This window comes from Strongylocentrotus purpuratus, unplaced genomic scaffold (assembly GCF_000002235.5).
Source record: "Strongylocentrotus purpuratus isolate Spur 01 unplaced genomic scaffold, Spur_5.0 spur5_scaffold_7, whole genome shotgun sequence".
NCBI classification, from domain to species: domain Eukaryota; kingdom Metazoa; phylum Echinodermata; class Echinoidea; order Camarodonta; family Strongylocentrotidae; genus Strongylocentrotus; species Strongylocentrotus purpuratus.
In genome coordinates, this window is record NW_022145613.1 from 7,971,267 (window position 1) to 7,990,823 (window position 19,557).

Sequence of the window (19,557 nt, forward strand, 5' to 3'; positions counted from 1 at the left end):
TTCCAACCATTCATATTAAAGACGCATAGAACAGGGCTCTCATGGGGAATTTGATGCCAATCTGGTGTTTACTCAATAACAGGTGCTGTCAATCACCAGGATTAGCATTCAGTTTTATGTAATGCTCTGCATTTTTCACCCCCCCCCCCCCCCCCACATGGTAAAGTCATTTTCTTACATTTCTCTCACCCAAGACTCGCTGAGAGACTAGGGGGATATTTCATGATGGGAGTATTAAGTATTCTCAATAAACTCTTCGATTACTTTTTCCTTCCATACATGCCAACATTTGAAAATCAGAAATCTGTACAAATTATGCTATTTTCAAAAAAAAGAGGAACAATCCTAACTCTCCTATTCAATACTACAGACAAATTTGTACAGGAAGAGGAACACCTGCATTAAAATGATAATTATCTTCTCCCAAAAAGAGGAATGTTCCTCTTTAATCTGAACAGTTGGCATGTATGTCCTTCAATATCACTGTTCTCTATTTCCTGTTTCTTTTCTGTGAAGCACCGGTGCACTTCCTGTGTGGGTGTGTATCGGGTTTTTACAGACGTGTATCAATCAGATATGATTATTTACGTCTGGGGACCGACCTGTAAACATCACCATTCGAAAGACGTGACTCGGTATCGAACCTGCATCCTCTGCTGAATCAGTTTGTAACTTCCATTGTTAGCTGGATTACAGGCGCACCCCACAACACCCTTGCTTGTCCTCTACTTTTAAATGTTTTTTTATAAATTGAGATTGTTTGTATTTTAAAGAAAAGGTTTGTATATCTTTGTAAACCATCGACCATCGATGAGAACCTACTGAACAGGAATTAATTTCTTTTTGGCTATCATCAGGCACTAGTCGGTGTCATTCTTACTTCCTTTGTCTCTGCACGATTTTGTTCTTGTTTCACTATGCCTGGAAATATAAAATAAACTTAATAAATAAAGAGTCACATTAACAATGAATCACAAAGTAACCACTATCTTTGGTGAGGCAGTTGGTGCACAGTAATAATATCAATCACATCGCTGAATACACAAGCCGATTAATCAATGTGCATTAATTTACATGTGACTTACGTAATACCATACAATCTACACATCTTTTCAAACATTTTTTTTACAACAAATAAATGTTTACATAACACAAAAATCCAAGAGGAAATTGGCACAAACTGGCAATCGCAGTTGTGATAAAGTACATGAGGGAAAAAGTAAGATTTTTTCACACCTTTTTTTTTTTCATTCTAGAATTTCACAAGATTTTCAATTGTAAGTGTCTACTAGGAACAATATTGCAAGTAAAAAATAGTTGTTTATTATGTCATACTCAAAAGTCCACTTGTTTGGTGGATGATAAAACTGACAATAAATTCATATCTTATCATTGTTCTACAACTGTAACTTTCCCCATGTTAGATAATCCTTTCTAATTATTGTAGACTTCCTAAAAATGTTTCACTTTGATATATACACAGATAAGGCACTATCAAATCATCCCTATGACCCCATCATTCAGTGAAAGTACATAAAACAGAAGCATGCATGGAGGTTAAACAGATAAAGTGGGATTTACAGTTACATCACACATACACACACAAATTCTATCATGCTTAAAAAGATGTATTTCAAAGAAATAAAACAAAACAAAGAAACAAGAAGATAAAGAAAGAGAGCAAGAGAGATAAAGAGAGAGAAAAAAATGGCTCTCATTTAAAATACATTTGTAGTTTATAGAATGGATGAAGAAAATGAGGTAAGAATGGCATTATTCTATTTATTTTTCCACATTTCTGAATACATCATCATACATCAGAACAACATTCAGAACAAGATGGCTGCCAAGGGTTTGCTTGGAGAATGACAAGCATTTGCAGATATCTAGAAAGATCACTAAAGGACAGCGTCTGCTCGGAGCTAGAACGTTATTATCTTATACAAATCAACATACAGATGGTATGTTCAAAACTCTTACAAGGATTTGGGTTTCCATAACAAATCTTATATACAATATGACAGCACACAAATGACATTTACTGTTCTTCATTTAGGTATTGACGTATCTACATTGGCAGTGTGGAATGTTATGGGGGGGGTGTGTGGTTTGAAGGTAGGCAGCACACATCACAGCTGCAGGAGGGGTTCTAGGGTTTCCTTCGTTTCGTTCTAGGACTCTCTGGCACAGAGGGTGCTGACCGTCTCATCGTTCCTCTGGAAGTGGACTGCCCTCTTGAGTTGGAAGATGCGGTGGACATTGGAATCGGAGAATGATCTGTGCTTGAAGCTTCAGCCAATTCTGTGATCGTGGAAGAACGGGTAGAGACACAGAAATAATAACAATATTCACCAAGTCTGTTAAGCCAAGGATAATCAACATAATCACTTGGCATAGTTAGCTTAATTCCCTACTCAGCATCGACTATAGCAAATATACTTACAAAATAAAATGATCACTGAATGTTTTACTTACATGTTCCAAATTGATAATGCATTGATAAAATTAGGTTTTATATACTTCAAGACCACACCCGTCATGCTGGGAGAAAGATCTGGGAATATGATTCCTGTAGCTTAATCTTTGTGACCACAAACCTTCCTTAAAACATCCGTAATTAGCAAACTTCCAATAAATGTTTCCATTAAATGGTTAAAAATTTGATTCCAGCAATTTGCCTCAATAAGACACTAAACTTTGGGAAATTTGGCATGTGACTGTTGCCATTTCTACAGTTAAGTGTATGAGCAAGTACTTAGTGCACTCAATTCCGGAATTTTTAAGAATGCGCAGGAGTAATGAACCACCTCCATCACTTTGGTGTGCAAATTTGGATCTAACCACATTGAACAAAAATCTGCCCAAATCTTAGGTCATTTATGACATAATAATAGGAATAATAATATCGGATCTTTTAATAGCTAACTGCATATCCGTCATGCAAGGTGCTCCATTATTACCTGGCTCTGCTAGGCTGCCGTTTTGGTGCTCACAACATTCATTAAAATATCTCTACCAGGGGGGTGTTTCATAAAGCTGTTCGTAAAGTTACGCATAGCTTTACGAACGACTTGTATATGGAGTGCCAGATAGGATGCCCAAAGTTTTTCCTGAAATTTCCAATAACCTCAAAGCAAAAAATATACTTTGCATTAAAAATGTTTATTATAATAATAATGGTAATCTACATCTGCACAGTTCAACTTTAGTTGATGCAGTTAATAGCGATTGAGCATCCCATTTGGCTTTTCATATACAAGTCGTTCGTAAAGTCATGCGTAACTTTACGAACAGATTTATGAAACACCCCCCTGTACACATTTAACACCTGAGTGGAGAGTGACAAATGTAGATTAACAGCATGCCAAAGGATATCAGTGATGCGGCGGGACTTGAACCTTACGTGGACCATGTGATCCATAGTCGTATCCATTAGACCACGACACCTCTACGGCGCATGCTTACAAATTCTGGACATGCACCAACTAGTAACTGATTTTAACTCTGAATGGTAGGGACTTACTGAGTTTCTGGTTGATAAGGGCAAGCTGTTCTTCATCCTCCTGGCAATCCCGTTGCTTGGTAACCATATCCCCTGATCTTAGCGCTGCCTCCTGGACCTTATACTCTACCTGAGCCTGCTCACGACGTTTTATGGCATGTATGATCTGCTCCAGGATTGCTGTATTACATTAAAGGAATCGTTTAACAATGTTGAATCTGAGATGCACGGCCATACGTGTTATCAGTGTCTGTGAAATGGTGTAATATTGAAGCCCTAAAAAAATTGCACTTCAAAATGATCAAGAAGTGCCTCAAAAAAGTAAAAACCTTTGAGTGACCGGTTTTACCATACTCGTTTTCTCCAATAAACTGTAGTTATGAAAACCGTTTGGCAAACGCAAAATTTGATTTCGATTTTCAATCACAAATATCTTGATAATCAGACAGGCGATCGGCTTATAAAAGTCATGGGGTTCCTGACTGACCTAAAGGTTTATAATTATCATTGCTGCATGAGCTAAATCAAGGAACAAGGATCTAAGACAAAGTTACCGGATCCCTTTAAGATCAAAATTGTAAATTTGCTCACGATTCAAAATTCCTAAAGGATACTTAATGCAGATGGTACTGAATCTGAATCTGATTGAAATTGTGAATTAATTTGTAATCAAAATTTTTAATCACAAGAACTATAAGGAGTTGGTCATATAGGTCATATATGGGCATACTAGAGTCACATTATCAGTCCTGTAAAAAATGTAGAAAAACATAAATGCAGATAAACTATATTTTGTGAATAATTTTACGCTAAAACTAGTAGTCTTATCCTCATTGCTAACTATTTAGGACAAGGATTTTGCAAGTAAGCATGTCTGAGCCTGTCCTATCAAAGAGTTGCAACTGATCCACAATTATTGCAAATCTTCCAAACAATAACAAAGTTGAAATTGCCTGTCTCTCATCTACAATGTCGCAATTGATTTCAAACCCAAATTTAGTTTGCGAATCAAAGGCATGGGCCTAAGCCTCGTTAGACAGGTGATCCTGCCAAAAAGACAATTAATCGATCAGTTAAGACTGTACTCTCTCTGTGTCTATGATGACTCACCCATCTGTTTCTCCAGTGATTCTAACTGTTTGGGAGGAGGTTCCCCAAAGACGCATCCCCGAAGGTCTGAAGGACATCGGTTCTGAAATCCTCCAAACTTTCCGTTGCCACGGATACGGTTGCCGTCGCGGGTGAGAAGCGTGGGGCAGTGGATGTGCTTCACAATCTTGAGATGGGAGAAGGCAAACGACAATTATGGTATGAAACATGGTTTCTACTTTGAGATCCATAATATCTTTTTCTTCAATTCAAATGTACATGTATTCAGCTACAATCTTTCTTGTATTGTCTGCATGTTTGATGGAGCTAGGGTCTACAGAAAATGTCATCACCACAGAGCTGCCAACCTTGTGCGACCAAAAAAGAGGAACCATGATGGCAAAAGAAAAGGAATTCATTAAAAGGAAACTTACAACCACCCGCGACACACTTCCAATGCAAAAATTTCCATTCCTTATGCCGTTTTTTCCATACAAGCAGGTATTTTTTTTTGGGGGGGGGGGTTATTTTGATATTATCGGCATTTCATTCTTTTTGAGCCAATATTTTTCTCTTCAAGTATGTTTTCAAGTCTGTTTTAAATTTAGTTTTCTCTTGAATTTGTGATCAAATCAACATTTTAGGTCAGTTGTTTGATGTGTGGTACGTTAATAATTATTTTTTTTTAATTATATTAAAAAAAAAATTAAAAAAATTAAAAAACGTATTTTATGAAGAAAAAAGGTAGTACTGTAATTTGGAAGAAAAAACAGAGTAATTCCGGCAAGAACGGAATGGTTGGCAGCTCTGTTACCATATACTCTGAAGCATTTCAAAGTAAAGTCAGTACCATTTGCAGCACTGGAATAAGGTAACATGGGACAATTTTACAGTGATATCTTCAGAAATAACAGAGGCATTTTTTTTTCTTTTTCTTTCTTGCAAAGCGATGAGATTCCTTTGCCCTTAATACCACCCTAAACATCTCTATATATGAACTTACTGACTGTCTGTATGCTGTTGCGTCATCCAGAGTATCTAAGAGTACTGTATCTTGTAGCAAGAGACTGAAGGCTGTACAAACAAAATAGGGAATATATGAATTATATTGTAAAACAATGATTAAACAATTGTCATGGTATATGTAGACCCAGCTGCTCTGGACACACCCCCATATTAAAGCTCTAGAGAATTTGACTTCCATGATACATGACACATGCTTGGGTGAAAATTACTCTGCAGGCAATTACTAATATTTCTCAAATTCCCAAATTAAACTAAAAATCACTAAAAATCTGAGCCATTTGAGTTACAGGTAAATGTCATTCAGTAACCCTAACTCCTGTAGATAAAATAAGCTTTGCTACTGCTATCACTATAATGAATGCAACTGTTAATATATTTCTAATTCAAAAATAGTACACTTGATCAGCATCTATCTATCTCTAGGACTGGGTTGGTGTAGGGGGAGGCAAATGCATTCATCAACGTATTATATTCTGTTTTGTGCATAATTAATGTTTACATTATTGCAATGTCCCTGCTATTGAAATGATAATTTTTTTGGGGGGAGAGAGATTTCTTTTACAAAAAAAGACCATCTCCTGTGATCTCTACTCACCTATCCTACAATTTGCTTCATGACCTGTGAACTTTAAAAGGTGCCTTGCATACACAGGGTTGCCTGATGGGGTTTGACCATGCTTCATGGGTACTCTCTTGTGTGGTAGAGGCCTGTCAAAAAACACAAAAATATAGTGAACCAAAATCAAAAGGATGACTTTTGGGAGTAAAGCTTGTTCACATGACGAGGTAATGCCTCGGTCACATTTGCGGCCGCGGCCGTGGGGTCTAAAATATCTACGGCCAATAGCAATTATAGGGCCGTCACAACATTCCCGTGGTCACATACTGTAGCAGTCACATATGTATTGTTTGGGGAGCCGCACGGTGTATTTTAAATTTGTGGAGACAGAAAACCTGTGGCTGCAGTACAGCCTTTCCTTTCCTTTCCTTTTGTTTCCTTTCCTGACTGCAGATCAAATTATGGAGTAATTGATAATATCTTACACAGTCCAGAGTATATCCACTACAGCTTAATTCGCCAAGAGAAATAATGCATTATAACACCAGGTGACTTTAAAACACAAAGGTAAATGTTTTTGTATCAATAAAGTGAATATCTTGACACATAAGAATCGTAATTGTAAGTGCATGAACATTTCAATTTTGTCACTAGATTATAGAATCATCTCCGTGCATAATTGACAAGGTATTAGGAAAAACCTTCATCTATCCTACCGAAAGAGATCAAGAAGCACAGATTAAAACTAGACATTGTTTGCACTCACTTGTCCCACTCAGTTAGGCCTTTCTTGTAGATCGACTCGATAGGTAGAACCTGTTGGCGCCCTCTTGTGTTTGCAAAGACTTCCTTAGCTTTAGTGACTGTGGTGGTGAGGACGCAGTCCATATCTGAGGCCATATGCCATGATAACACATAGGCATCATTCTCTTCTTCTATCTCGACCAGGTGTGCTACCTATGAAGTATGGTGGAGTTAGAGAACGGATAAGTAAATATGTGGGACTACATACTGATAATTAGAACCATGTAACATCAAAGTCTATTCTAATCGTAGAAAATGCTTTCTTCTTGCTACTAAGACATGAAAGATGACTTGTCCATTGAAAATGATTCAGCTGTGTAAGGGATATAGTTCACAAATGGGCCCAGGGGCCTCAGTCAAATATAAATACTGTAAACGTGCGTGACCACGAAAACGCGTACAGAAGCCTCTATACTTCGCGTACCAGCATGTTACATGCTTGTTTATGACCGGGGTTAATGACAAAAAATACTCAAGGGGTTACAATTTTACAAAACCAGTACTTGTTTGGGAGTACACATTTGTGAAATACCCATTTAGGGTGTGAATTCAGGAAAAAACCACACGTAATCCTCATGTAGGGTGTATTTTGGCTTCAGACGAAACCATCGTTTAGGGGGTTAGGGGTGTCTGAAACAACTGTGGTCACGCACGCTTACAGTATTTCTACATGACTGAGACCCCTGGGCAAATTTGTGTCATTTAAAATGAAATTGTATTGATCTCCAAACCAAATATTTCTAGGAAAGAGTCATAGATACATGTATAACCCTTACTCATTATGGGGAGGGGTTGGAAGTTTGCACCCAGATAAATTTTGTTTTGTAATTTAAACCACCTATATTACAGCACCAATAGGAAGAATTGGAAAGGGCACAAAAAATCTCCAAGGCCAATGAGAGGGGCATTGAGGCCAATCAAAGGGGCATCCAAGGCCATGGCCTTGGTGGCCTTGGATTAATTTAAGGCCTGCACATGTCACACCTCTTTATCTGTAACATGTTGGGGCTAAGACCATTGGCAGAGGGAATCTAAGCCCCCCCCCCCCCCCCCCCCCCCCCTCATCCCTACTGGTTTATTGTCGTTTGGTCTACAACCAATTCATCTACTTTCCAATTAGTCTATTCCCATATGGTCAACACCCAGGCTGTCTGCTATCCAATTTTCATTAAACGATTATTAGAGCTTATGGCTGGTAGACGAAATGAGCATCAAACAAACTGGGAATTTAGACTGATTATTACACTAAATGTAGACTAATTGGAGATTGGACCAAACGGTCATTAGACCAAATGATAAGGAAGACAAAATGATTATTAGACCATGTGCATAGTAGACTGGCTGGGTGTAGACCATATGGGAGTAGACTAATTGGGTACTAGATGAACTGGTTGAAGATCAAACAGCTATTCACCTCTTCCCTTACACGGACATCAAAGGAGTAAAGATCAGTACGGGTCCAACAAAATTAACAGTTAGCTACTTAAATTCATAATATAAGTGTAAAATATAAATGAAAAAAGGTGCAAGACAAAAATCAGGAACTAGACATTGGTAGAGACTACATACCTTGCCAAGTATTTCACCATCCCGTGTCTCGTATCGCGGCATCCCGCATTTCCTTCTAGGTTTGTTCCTCGATTCTTCCATTGTTTTTTGAGTAGATATCATCATTTCTTCCGCTCCTTTTCTCTACAATATAAAACAGAAGCAAATCATTAAATAAGTTTCTTACTCCTCTAAATCTCATATTTATACAATTTGATGTTGTATGAAGAGTATTTGCTTTATTCGAGTGGCCATCTACCTAAATCTATGCTCTCAATCCCTTTCCAAATTTCTTTGTATTGTATTACTACTTCAGTTGTTATTTCCGTTGTTCCATCTGCCCATTTTAAAATTTGTTATATTTCAAAATGTGCCAACAGATTTTTTAGAAAATGTAAATGCGTATTCTCTAAGTATCTTGTACATAATAGTTTACTGCGTTTGAAGAACATTGTGTTCTCACCGTTGCTATCTGTGCCACCCGGACTCCAAAGATTCTCAACTCTCCACGTAACTTGATCTCATGCTTAGCAGCTTCCTCAGCAGATTCTGTCCAAAAAAGCACACAAGAAGTGAATAGAACACTAAATATGGAACTCATTATTTTGTCCCTATGGGTAGATTTTTAAAAATATTTTTAAAAAAGAGGAAAACAATATTTCTTCAAAATAATACAAACTTCTTACTCTAACAAAAGGTGTGACTCGCCCCGAGCCCCCATGTATTTTTTTCCCTGCGACATGTTAACAAGATACCTCCGGTCCCACGTTTTGTCCATGCATAAAACTACAGTTGTCAATGTCAATGATGTCAATGATGAGAAATTGTTAATGGAAAGTTCCATTCAAACGTTACAAACATTGGTCCCATTATAGAATCATTAACTCTGTAATATTGAATGACTACAAACACAATGGGGAGAGGGGGGTAATAGTCTGTTGAAGATTATTCTTTGGGTAGCTCTTTCCAGTGGTGGTAGTTCAGTGGTGATAGTTCCAGGGGAGGGGAAGGTTGTCCTAGTGCGTGTGTTTGGGGGGAATGGGCTACTGTAAGCAGATGGTCTGGATGGGGCTTTTCTTTATTCCTTGTCCTTGTCATTCCCTCTCTTCTCTCTCCAAGGAATCACATCTAGACCCTGTTTCATTCAAATTGATATCAATAACAAGTTACAAGCTACTGTTATAAGCTACTGAAATCAAGGCATCTGATTGGCTGAAAGCAAATTCATCATAGAAATTTAGCATTTGTTATAGATAAAAAGTTTTATAAAACGGGCACCCGACCCGCCTCCCTCCAATCATTTGAAAATATCCTAGACATGCCCCTGTGCTCGAGCCATTACCTTTGAACATCTGTAGAAGCTCCTGTTTCCCTTCAAACATTGATTTGTATGCCCTGATAGAAGCACTGAGTGTGTCTCTCTCCTTTGACAGCTGAGACATCCGCTGCTGCTTCTTGGCATCTGGGTACAAGAATATAATATAGTAATATAATGATAATAACGTTCAGTTTACCCAGGGTAGCCACTTCAGTTATGAAACTGCTCTTCAAGCGGGCCCTGCATAACATAATATGTTATTACTACCCTTCTCCAATCTAATATGCTGAGCACCTAGCTAGAAGGCAGAAGGTCCTAATGTTATAAGTCTTTGGTTCATGAGCACAATTTCATATTCTTAAGATCAAAACTCGACTTTTTGGGGGGAAGGGGTGGCATTTTCATTAAATAAGGAGTGCAATTTCAAAACCTTACAATCAAAACAAATAAATAGTTGAAGGACTAGCTTCATACAGTACTTCCATTAAATCATTCAACAAATAACTATATATCTAACTAATTTTCGAATTTGTGATTTTCAATGGTATATTGAAAATGTTACCAATGTAGACAAAACAGTCAAAACCATAAATATTCAACCACAAAGAAAAACAAGAGTTTTTCAGTTTTCACTGCGTCTGTACTAAAAACTACTACTAATGATAATACTACTACTACTTCTACTTTATAAAATAGAAGTAGTAGTAGCATTTCTTGTATTGTAATGAATACAATTTAATGATTAATTTAATTGTACACACAGGAAAGATGTGTAGTAAGTCATAAGTAGTGGTGTCAAAGTCTAGTGGATCAATCACTTGACTGAAAATGCAAAGGTCTTAGGTTCGATCCCTGGCATGGCACCATGTCCTTGAGCAAGGCATTTTATCTACATTGCTCCTCTCCACCCAGGTGTCAACTAGGTATCTGTCAGGATACGAATGTCAATGTGGTTGGATTGGCATTCGCAAAAAGGTGTCTAGCTGGAATGCTCCCCAGGGAGTGGAGAATGTAAACTGTAATGTGCAAAAATAGTAATTGAATCCTGTGACTGGGGTAAAAATAAAACTGTAAACATTTCGGTCAGGTAAAAGCGCTATAAAGAAACCAGTAATATTAATATAATTATTATTATTATACGAAAACAGTGGGTGTTTTGATATTAAAATTGTTCTCACCATTATAAAACAGAAATGGCTGGATGTACGGCTTCACTTGAGGCCCCTTGCTCTTCAATGTGAAGTGTAATTTGTACTCGCTTCCATCATGCCCTGGCGTATCCTCTTGAATTGAGATGTTCTGAAATGAAAAATAAAAGTGGAATTAATCAACCTGCTAATGACTTCAGAGGATAGGCCCTCCTTTGCCCTGCCCACTGAAGTTCAAAATCTGAAGATTGTATCTGTTCAAAGAATATTCATTATATGATAACTAATCGATAACAAAAGAATTATTTGGGGTTTATTTCTATTACAGGAGGAAAGTTCACCTATTTTGTGACCAAAACCTCTAAAACTGAACAGGAATCATTCACCAAACATACAGTTGTCTTGTTTGTAATTATCATTGGTTGGCAACTTCATAGGGGAGGGGGAGGAGGAAGGATAGGGGGAGAGGGAGGGAGAAGTGGATGAGTGGAAGGAGGGGGAGGAGGGAGAGGGGGAAGGAAGAGAGTGGGAAGGGAGAGAGGGGTGGAGAAGGAAGGGGCAAGGAGAAGGAGGGGAATGAGGAAGGGGAGGGGATGAAGGAAGGGTTAGAGGAAGGAGTTGTACTAGACTCACCTGTATGAAGCCAATGCCTTTATCCAGCGGGAACTGCATCATACTCTTATTGCCTTGGAGTTTTGGCAGCTCAGCTCCATTGTTGCCTTTCATATGGACTTCAATGTTACCCGTCAAATCTTTGCCGGTCAAATTCCCAAATTCATCCTACAAGTACCACAAAGAAACAATAAATGAAACACATGTATTGGTTAGCATCTAATAGTACTTTGGATAACCCTCAGTAATTTGCTTGTCAACTTCACATTTAGTTATATAAGCTCAATGACAAGGCAGTCCACAAAGCAAAGAAGGTAAAGTAAGTCCTCTCCGAGGAACTTGGTAATGAGGATTGATGTCTTACCAAACGTCATGAGCACATTGACTTAGATTTGGCCTCAAGCTTATGAGACCACTGCTCTATCACTAAGCCATTGCTCCCCTCATGTAACCAAAATCAATAGGCTTACCAAAAAAAGCCTGAATCAGACAGGTGCCAGGGCTTCAAATCAAACAAGATCATTTTATTTATGACATCCTTGTTTAAAGATGCTCATGCGTGGGTATATAGTCGTTCGTAAAGTAGGCAACTTGGCAATCACTACATAACACTTAACTGACGGGCATTACGCTCCTGTGCATACATCCGTGTGCTACCTCTATATACCCACGCATAAGAAACTTTAACCTGTTTGATCTAAATTTGATATAACACACATTTTCAATAGACTCTAGCCAGAGTTAACCTGGCTTAAATCTCAATGAGTTTACCCGAATACGGAGCAGCCTAGTCAGATGAAAGAAAAGACTTACCACGAGTTGTAGCTTGAGAGCTTTGATGAGAGTCCTGCTCTGTGCCCGCGGTGTATTGGAGACGGTAGGTGTGGGCGGGGCTATCTCTGGGATCAGTTTCACTGGTGGACCAGGCTGGATGTCAAACCCAATCTTTATGGGGTTAAGTCACAAATACAAACATTGGTATTGGGGATGAGGAACATCTTGCGTGATCTAAACAAGTCTATTGCATTGTAGACCGAGGCCAGTTTACTTGAAAGCCCCCTTATAGGGGTATAAATACCAAACACACATCACTATGCTGGAATTGAGGAATGATAACATCTTGTATGATTTCTAGAACTTGTGTGGATTACAGACTGTATCCAGTTTTCATAACAACCTTAACCCTATTCTTTTCAATTCAATTTTATTTCATTCAGTTAAAAAGACAACATTTCATAAAACAACCAGCTATATAACATAAAAAACACATTAAAAACATATTTGACATTTGGACATAAAATAAACTGTATAGGTTGCAACCTGAAAGGAAAAAAATAATCCTTATATAAAGGTTGACCCTTTTTTATAATAAAAAAATATGAAATATATCTGTTACTAAACATTATACTTTACACAAATCAAGACAATAAACATACATACAACAAACAAATAAAATTCTTACTAGGGGGAGGGGGTTAATTTAACACCCTCTGTACGAAACCCATGACTGCCGCACGACGGCAATGAGGCAATTCTTTAGTGTAGAAAATTCAGTGGAACAATTGTTGCCAGTGCATGTGTCGTAGTAACCTATCTTGATGGGGCTACCCTCCAATACACCCCCATGTTCCTCCCTATCCTTTTCCCTACTTACCGGTTCAGAATAGAGCATCTGATCATCCAGGGACGCTTGAAAGATGATCCAATGCATGCGTGCCTCTTGGGGTAGTTTTCGTTTTCTACAAAGTAAAAACAATAGATGGAGGTACTACGTTATCTATAGAAATTCTTAGTTTTCAGTTATTGTGTATATTGGTAGGGAAAATATGTGTACACCTCCAAGACTACTTTCCATTACCTTTCTCTCAAACTTACGGTCAAATTGTGGCCAAAAATGTTTTAATATATTGATATAAAGTGATAAATAGATAATAATTGATAAAAAAGTGATATGTAGATAATACAAAGGTACATATCACAAAAATGTTCATTTTGTGTTTCTCACCTGCAGTAGAAATGTCCTTCCCTATCCTCCTCACTGGGCTTGTCCATGTCTGTAATTAGCGCCCTCTGTGGCGGCGGACCAGAGTGTTGATCGTTGGTAGCGGACTTCCACAACCTCATGGAGATCTTCTTGTGAGGAATGTTGGTCATGGTGCTCTCGTCAGCAGCAATTACAGAGATGTCAAAATCTGGGAGATCAAGTTTTTGATTTGTTACAGTTAGGTTGAGGAAACTGAATTGAGTATAACACAGTTTACAACCTGCTATTTCTGTACAGCAAATAAAAGTTCATCATCATTATGATTGCTTTCCTTACCATCTTGATGTGCTTTTGACCATCATCATCATCATCATCATCGTCGTCATCGTCATCAACATCATCATCATCATCATCATCATCATCATCATCATCATCATCATCAACATCGTCACTATCATTATCATCGTCATCATCAACATCGTCACTATCATTATCATCGTCATCATCAACATCGTCACTATCATTATCATCATCATCATCATCATCGTCATCGTCATCAACATCATCAACATCATCATCATCCTCATCATCAACATCGTCACTATCATTATCATCGTCATCATCAACATCGTCACTATCATTATCATCCCAATCATCATCGTCGTCGTCATCGTCATCATCATCATCATCATCATCCTCGTCGCCGTTGTCATTATGCTCATCCCCTATACTAACCTGGAAAAGGATCCCCAGCAATGTAGACACTCCCCTTTTTGTAGTCCACCTGAAGTTGTTGTGCCTTCTTGGGATCTGGCCTGAGTTGGACAGCGAGTCCAGAACTCATTAGGGATGACCTTCCAATGGACATCTTTGCATGTAGCATGTACTTTCCACTTTTAGGTAACAAGATAACAGAAACAGATGGGATGTTTATTTCCAATTCATCTTAAATCCATCATAAAAAGAATCTGCATAATTGGACCATTGTGCATCATGTGATGAAATACAATTCACAAGGGCTTCATGCAAATGAGCAAGTTGCCATCACTGGTCAAATCCCTCCTGTTTCAAAGTTTAATTTCTGACTCATTTTTCATTCACACATAGATCATGCAAACAATCTCAAACACTAGCAGATTAAGCTTTCTTAAAAAGCAGATTTGTGTTGTGCTTTTGAGTGGTCTGCGAACATTGTGCATAATTCATTTTTTAGCACAACTTCCATCAAAGTTAATCATCAAATCATGACAGTTCGCGTTGAAGGCTGAAATCCACCACTCTACTTGATAGATAACATGAATCTACTCACCAGGGACCGGATAAGGTAAGCTTCCCAAAGGTAACTTGACCATCACTGAATGGCCTTGCCATCAGTCGTGCAGTTGATGATACCTACATGCAAACAAAATAGAGAATGGTAACGCGACTTGATACATACATACATACATATATATACAACCATGAAAAGGACAAACAGCAACATCAAAAACCTCTATATTTCATAGAACTAAAATAAGGCAGTTTAATTAATGTTTCCACCCATCCTATTGATCAAGAACTGACAGAATGTTTTATAAATTACAAGCACTTTTCAATTTGTATTTTGAGAGTCGTATGGAAATGTTATGGTATAGTGGTTCATTCATTCGGCTCTCAATCCAAGGGATTAGGGTTCAATTCCCTGCCTGGCACTAGCTTACATCCTTTGGCAGATATTAATCACTATTTGCCTCTCTCCATCAAGTGTAATTGGGTACCTGTTATGCTAGAGCACTACTTATCTAGCTGCCCAGCTATGACTGGGGTAATAATATTAAAATGCTGTTATCAAGTGTAATTCTCGCTACCCCAAATAGCGATTCTGCCGAGATCCGGGGAAAATCCTGAAAACGCGCATTGCATTATGGGATAGCTTTTCGACATTACAGCTTCCTGTGCAGGCGTTCGTGATCACAACCCTCTCTTTCACGGTAGAGTTTAACGGCCTTTTGTGCTAAAGTCACTAATTCTGCCCGAAGCTTTCCATTGCATATTATAATCTGTACAAATTACACTGATTGGCATCGATTTTAGCGTGCGTGAAAACTCTGCACAGCGAACACAGGCGCTAGCGCCAGCGGGATGGGACTCTATACCGGAAGTTGTAGTGACGACCCGAGAGAGTGAAAATTACCTCGTCTCGCGAATTTCGAGATTTTCGTACCTATTTAGGGTAGCGAGAATTGGGTACCTGTTATGCTAGAGCACTACTTATCTAGCTGCCCAGCTATGACTGGGGTAATAATATTAAAGCGCCAGGAGCGTCACAGTGACGAACATGTGCGCTCTATAAGAAGCTACAATTTTTATTCTATTATTATAACAGTGATCTACAATATGAGATGTGGATCTTACGGCCAAAAATATTAGGAACCACTGATTCATTGAAAATTTCACATTCATCTAAGAAATTTGAGAAAATGATCACAATTGGTGAAATGCAACACTAACCTTTAATGTCTTGTCATATTGCAGTGAGATAGTTGTGTTGGCATCAGAGATATGATTGCCAGATTCATCACAAACTTTAAAGCCCAACGGATTGCTGATCTCGGCGCCGTCATATGCTATCAGTGTCTAAAGAGTAAATGAACGTATATATATATATATATATATATATATATATATATTAGGATTCATTGTCATCATTTAATCTTTCTCAGCTTTGTCAATGTCCTCATACTACAAGATCACCATGAAAAACATTATTAACATAATCATCTATTGCACCACCAACATCGTACAATCATGCATCTCTGCAACACTTCAAGCACCACACACAAATATCTCCATCACTTCCATTGTCCAAAACATATTTCTTAGCACCTTCAACTCCCTGTATAAACCAATGCTCCTACACAACTTCCAAATTTCCAAGACAGCAGCCAAACTTTCACCAACCAGGTTTTCTGACAGATACTCCACAGAAATTGTTCCAGGCTTTATTTCATCAAAGATGTAGGATTAGGGTCGCAATTAGGCTTTAGGTCAGGTTTAGGGTTAGGCTTAGGCTTATGCTTAGGTAAAGTGTTCAGTCCAGGAATGAAGTAAGGAATTCAATAAGTGTAGGATATGACCTCCTGAGCAGTTGTCACCGGAGGAGTACATGGTGCTCTGACATAGTCTCCAGTGACAATTGCTCTTGGATATATTTTGCCATAGGGTTAGGGTTTAAGTTGCAATTTGGTTTTATTGACACAAAATTCACACAAAGCAATTGTGGCTGGAGCAAAAGTGTCTTATAACCAACCGGAGTGTAATTCAACCCCCTAGCAACCATACCTCCTCTGGCATCCAGCCTATCACAAGCAGCTTCGCCGGTCGGCCAGCAAGCACCTCCAACCTGATGTGATCCGTGAAGTCGTTGTAAGTCACCACGACCTCCCTGACCCCTACCGTTGAACCGTCAAACTTGATGTTCCTTAGGCCGAAGCCCACGTTAGGTAGAAGGGCTTTCTGCAGGACCTTGGAGTCTAGATCTTCTGCCTCCACACTGAGGCTGCTCAGTGAACCATGAGGGAGCTGTAGAAGGAAAAACAGATCCTTAGTGATATGACTTTGTCGCATGTCAATTTAGAACTGTTGATTGCCATCAAAGGCATTACCTCAATTTTGAAAATAATTTTGAAAGAAAAAAAGCAGTCAAAATGAATTATGGGACACATAATTTTTTGAGTAGTGATTTTTCTTTGAAAAAAGGTACCATTGACTTTGGAGCAGGGCATAGCATCCATGTGTTAAGTGGCTCTGCAGCTTATGTATAAAGCAGTATGGTACAAACTTTATGAATTGAACTTTTTGCTTGGGAATTATTCGTTTATATTCTCTTACCTTCTTTATACTGTTCCCATAGGCATCAGTGACATGGACGACAATATCACCATCCAAGATCTCTCCAAGCTTCACCTTTGCACTTTTTTTGGTTTGACACTTGATCTGTGTGGCCTTGCCAGGGATTGGCCTGAAAAAATAACAATTGTAAGGATTTTAAACATTTATATTGTTTTGTTTTACCTGACTGCTAAGAAAGCATATGCACGCTTGTAAGGAAGCAACCAGGAGACAGACAGCTTTCAGTTCTTGTTGAGATACTCAGTAACGAGGATTATTGCTCAACCAAAGGGTACTAGCGCAAAAATAACAATTATAAAGATTTTAAACATTCATGTTTGTTTGTTTGACCTGACTACTAAAAAGCAAGTACATGCTTGAAGGTAAGCAACCAGTGGACTGATGACTTTAAGTCCTCTCAGAGGGAGTTGGTAATTGAAGACTATCACTTAAAGCTTTTGTAATACAGAGTGCAATCCTGCTCTTCATATCGTCACGTTGTTGCAGTATGTGCATCTGTTTTACAATACTCACTTGATGTTGAAGGAAAACTCCAGGCCCGATCCATCGGTGAGTCTCAGCTGACAGAACTTGGAATCTCCCACCGTATTGGGGACCTTGATAGGGGGCAAGTACCCCTCCATGAGGGTGGAAGGGTTAAAGCTGGGTAACCAGTTGAACTTGAACTTGTTTGCCAGCTCCTTGGTAATCTTCATGTGGTTGTCGCCCTCATCAAAAAGAGCAAAGCCTGGCGAAAAAGCATAAAATATACATTCTCATTTCATTTCTTCTTTTTTTCTTCATTTCATTTCTGAGAACATAAAGGAGTATAACTATAACAAAGAATACAAGAAAACAAAGGACAATAAAAATACAATCACAAAATAGAAGAAAGCATCAACTAATGCCTGTGGATAACCAAAAGAAATCAAGTTTCATTAGAAGGCTCCTCATTAGCTGATGGTATAGTACATAAATATACATAATTAAGTATTAGATATACATATTTCAACATCAAGAAGAATCAAAAGACAAATCATGGGAGATCAAGAGATCATGATTTGGTAAACTACCTTTAAAAACAAGCCTTGCATTTCTGACACACTAAAAGTCTCATACACAGATAAGTGAGTATGCTACAATAGGGGCATTTGTTTCACAATAGTTCCCCCCCCCCCCCATTGCCATTTTTAGATACATAAAATCATGTTTATGTGAAGATGCTTTTAATGTTTTAATTACTCAATTTTAACAGAGTTCTAATTGATAGAATCTATCTCTTTAAATATATGACTGTTCTCTACTAACTGATATGTGATGTATTCTCTCCGGCCGTCCACTCAATCTCTTCTTGGGGTTTCATCTTGACAGGTTTTTTCTTTGGGTCATCAAGGTACTGATGTTGGCAGAAGAATACATTGATCTTACAGGCGCCGGTGCTGGGTTTGACGGTGATGGCTTTCTCCACATGGCTGACTCCTTTCATATGCTAAGGGAAGATCAAAACAGAGATGACTATAGTCAGGTGCCAAGAGACTTTGCCAAAGATTGTGAGTGGTCCAGATTTGCGAAGGGGTTATGCCACAAAGTAAATGAATAGAAACACCATTTTTGTTCATTTTTTTTTTGGGGGGGGGGGGGGGAGGGGGGGGGTGCAATTCATGAAAGTTTCTTGACATGGAGTCTGCCCACATTAACAATTTGCAAAATATTCTTTCGCAAGAGTTACTGAACCTATGTTAAATGTGCAATGTAAAGAGACCATTTTCATCTATACTGAAATTGATTAGTACAGCCTGGTCTATTGCTTACAATAAGTAAAAACTTTGAACATGCATATTTTAATAAGCATTTATAGGTGGTACAATGGCTCAGGGAACAGAGCAGGATACGAAGATTCTGACCCAATATAGGTGTAAAATACTCAACAAACATACATTCTAAATGACCTGCACGTAGTCCTACAAATGTGATGTAAAGCTGTATGTTCGCTGGAACTCCTTACAAGCATAACTTGCTCCTTAATCAATCAATTCATTTTAATCCATCTCCATATTTTCAATTATCGCTACCTTAACAAACAACTTAGAAGGATTG

The 19,557-nt window shown here is 38.3% G+C and overlaps 1 protein-coding gene across 1 annotated transcript in view; it reads right to left on the minus strand.

Annotated features, from left to right (window-relative positions):
- Positions 1–729: 729 nt before the first annotated feature.
- LOC583320 (structural maintenance of chromosomes flexible hinge domain-containing protein 1) overlaps positions 730–19,557 on the minus strand; it is a 42,426-nt gene continuing 23,598 nt past the window's right edge. Inside the window, exons 23-43 of the mRNA XM_030974948.1 lie at positions 18,769–18,949; positions 17,995–18,208; positions 17,461–17,590; positions 16,912–17,151; positions 16,081–16,206; positions 14,900–14,982; positions 14,326–14,483; positions 13,612–13,798; positions 13,261–13,345; positions 12,420–12,551; positions 11,628–11,774; positions 11,025–11,145; positions 9,871–9,990; positions 8,992–9,077; positions 8,550–8,672; positions 6,943–7,133; positions 6,213–6,325; positions 5,595–5,665; positions 4,613–4,778; positions 3,524–3,682; positions 730–2,301 (exon numbers count right to left, since the gene is read on the minus strand). Coding sequence (XP_030830808.1) covers positions 2,150–2,301; positions 3,524–3,682; positions 4,613–4,778; positions 5,595–5,665; positions 6,213–6,325; positions 6,943–7,133; positions 8,550–8,672; positions 8,992–9,077; positions 9,871–9,990; positions 11,025–11,145; positions 11,628–11,774; positions 12,420–12,551; positions 13,261–13,345; positions 13,612–13,798; positions 14,326–14,483; positions 14,900–14,982; positions 16,081–16,206; positions 16,912–17,151; positions 17,461–17,590; positions 17,995–18,208; positions 18,769–18,949 — 2,985 coding nt within the window. The 3' untranslated portion in view covers positions 730–2,149. The remainder of the gene's footprint in view (positions 2,302–3,523; positions 3,683–4,612; positions 4,779–5,594; positions 5,666–6,212; positions 6,326–6,942; positions 7,134–8,549; positions 8,673–8,991; positions 9,078–9,870; positions 9,991–11,024; positions 11,146–11,627; positions 11,775–12,419; positions 12,552–13,260; positions 13,346–13,611; positions 13,799–14,325; positions 14,484–14,899; positions 14,983–16,080; positions 16,207–16,911; positions 17,152–17,460; positions 17,591–17,994; positions 18,209–18,768; positions 18,950–19,557) is intronic.